The sequence below is a fragment of the Tachysurus fulvidraco genome, chromosome 17 (assembly GCF_022655615.1).
Source record: "Tachysurus fulvidraco isolate hzauxx_2018 chromosome 17, HZAU_PFXX_2.0, whole genome shotgun sequence".
Classification (NCBI taxonomy): Eukaryota; Metazoa; Chordata; class Actinopteri; order Siluriformes; family Bagridae; genus Tachysurus; species Tachysurus fulvidraco.
Window position 1 is genome coordinate 11731604 of NC_062534.1, and position 3086 is coordinate 11734689.

The window sequence follows — 3086 nt, forward strand, 5'->3', positions numbered from 1 at the left end:
AAAAAGGTCTGTGAAATTTTAACTTTTATATTTTATCTTGATGATACTTATTTTTATTTGATTTTTGTAATATGCTGCCCTTCTTTCTTTCTTTCTTTCTTTCTTTCTTTCTTTCTTTCTTTCTTTCTTTCTTTCTTTCTTTCTTTCTTTCTCTTAGATCATGGGAAGCCAACAGCCTCCTACATCACTGAATTATTCTGCCACACTGAACAATAACACTGTGTCCACTATTAATACAGAGCTGCAAATGGTGTTGCTTGGCTTAGCCATGTCCCTGCTGGTCTTGGCTATTGTTCTTGGCAACATGTTAGTGATCACAGCCATTGCCCGTTTCCAGAGGCTCCAGAATGTTACTAATTGCTTTATCATGTCACTAGCCTGTGCTGACTTGGTCATGGGACTTGTGGTGGTACCCTTTGGTGCCATTTACATCATCCTCAACACGTGGCATTTTGGAAGATTCTGGTGTGAGTTCTGGACAGCCACTGATGTGCTTTGTGTAACAGCTAGCATTGAGACGCTCTGTGTCATTGCCCTGGATCGCTACCTTGCCATCACCTCCCCTTTTCACTACCATTCTATGCTGACCAAGTGCAAGGCTTGCATTGTGGTACTGATTGTGTGGATTATTGGAGGCCTTATCTCCTATCTGCCCATCCATTTGAAGTGGTGGATTTCCAGTACTGAAGAGGCAACACGGTGCATGAACAACACCTTTTGCTGCGAGTTTCATACCAACCGAAGCTATGCTATTATCTCTTCTGTTATCTCCTTCTATATCCCTCTTGTGATCATGGTGTTTGTCTACAGTCGTGTCTTTCAAGAGGCTAGGAAACAGAGAAAAAAAATAGTCAAAAGTGAAGGCCGTTTCCACCAAAGTGGATGTCAGCAGGAATTCAGTGACACAGAATTTGGAAGAGAAATTAGGGCCATCAAAAAGCCTAGGTTATGCCTGAAGGAACACAAGGCTCTAAAAACCCTAGGTATTATTATGGGAATATTTACATTGTGTTGGCTTCCTTTCTTTGTTCTTAATGTGGTCGTGAGTGTCCATGAATTGGACAACATCAAGATACTATTTAGAATATTAAACTGGATTGGTTATGCAAACTCAGCCTTCAACCCCCTGATCTACTGCAGGAGTCCAGAGTTCCGATATGCATTTAGGCAGATCCTGTGCATGAGGAGGTCTCATTATCCCAATCTGCAACCATGCAATGGATACAAATATAGTGGACAGAGCTGGCAGAGTGAACATCATGGAAGGAGCAAGTGTAGCTCAGAGGACAGTGACCCAGTTGAAGGTGGCTCTGAGAAGGAAGAATGCAGATAAGAACCACTCTAATTGATTTGTAATAAGAAATCTCACATTATTCATTTCCATAATGTCCAAATACATTCAAGTGTCATTGTAATGGCAAAGAAATGGAGCACAAACTGTTGTACCACATGGTATCTCACGTGGCCAGGGATGGAGACAGCTTTCAGGGTACAGTATACATATTTTTCATATGTTTATATATATCCTAAGACAATTTTTGTCTTTTCTACCTCACTGTATATTGCCCTCCTCCCTTTTATTTCTAACTCTATATTAAGTCACTCTTTACAAAAAGCTATAAAATAACTGTAACTGTACTTTTATAAGAGAATATGGAAAAATATCTTGTCCAATACCCAATGTGAGCAGTAAAAAAAGTAAAAAAGTAAGAAAATAAGTTGAGAGGTTTATTTAAGGATTTTAAAAAAAGTACTGGAACCGGTTATCATCTCGATTTATTTATCTTGGTTTTGACCATTACACTTAATTCTCTTATCATACTGAAAGCTGTGAAAATGTTTTTGCTCATACTATACTATCATACCATCTTGGTTATGAAATACACAACTCATTTTGTCATTGGTCAGTAATAAATTCTCTGACTATCCATGCACATAAAATGGAAAGAGCATGATTTAATTAAATATTACTTACTTATTCAGATAAGGCCACATTTAAGAGTATTATATATCCTGAGTTGTGTTCAGCAATTAAATATGACACACATAGCTAAATGTTATGTCTATATAGGATAAAATGTACAGTAAATTTACAGCTGTATAGTTTATTGGAAATAAAACCTGAGCCCTCTAGCAGTAACAGACTCCATATGCAACTCTGTCTAATATATGTACTTGGATTTTCTTATCTGTCTAGCAATTAAGCTAAAGTTGATTATGGAACTGAAACTAATTGACCAATTGTCTAATTAGCTTAGGTACCTTCAAATTAGAAAATTCTGTATCAACTGTATTCTAGATAGATAGATAGATAGATAGATAGATAGATAGATAGATAGATAGATAGATAGATAGATAGATAGATAGATAGATAGATAGATAGATAGATACTGCTTATCTGTGTATAATGTGACCACAAAAACACAGTCTATACAGTAACTTAAATCCTTAATCCTTGTTTGAAACTGTGAATGTTGCTCTTTCCAAATATCTTGTATACTGTATAATTATGTTTGTGCTCTTTTCTTGTTTGTTTGTGTGATAATAATTTATATTTAAATTTTTTACCTTATCTTCACTGATATGTAATTCAGAAAGAAAAAAAATGTGTTAAAATTATGTGCAATCACAGTAGATAGACAATAGACAAATAGATTGGATGTGTTGAAAACAAGAGGCAGGCTTAATAAACAGCCCACGCTGTACTATTAGTTAATGCACATAGCGTGATAACTGCAGAAAATAAATCAGACAACTTTTACTCCACCCTTATGGTAGATTTAAGCTGGTGGTCCACTCAAACAACATTCTGAAGCAAAAACAATCATTCCACTGCCATACCTTATCTGAGACTGTTTGGGTCTAGCATTGGTTTTAATAGCACATGCATACGCCAAATAAAATTTTCTCTTGCTTTTTGAAGATATTACTTGTTTTTGTAGAATTTGCAAAGCCAGCACATTCATTGCCAGTTCCTTTAATGCCCATTACTTTTCTTCATCACCCCAATAGAGCAGAGTGCCCTAGGAAGACTTGATGTTTACTGTAGGGTCTTTATTATTTGGCTGTTTTTGAAATGTACTGCC

At 36.2% G+C, this 3086-nt stretch overlaps 1 protein-coding gene across 1 annotated transcript; it reads left to right on the forward strand.

Moving 5' to 3' along the window:
* The first annotated feature begins 232 nt into the window (after positions 1–232).
* On the forward strand, positions 233–1333 carry adrb2a (adrenoceptor beta 2, surface a). The gene has a single exon (XM_027136005.2). The coding sequence runs from the start codon at positions 248–250 to the stop codon at positions 1331–1333; it is 1086 nt and encodes a 361-aa protein (XP_026991806.1). The 5' UTR covers positions 233–247.
* Positions 1334–3086: the final 1753 nt, after the last annotated feature.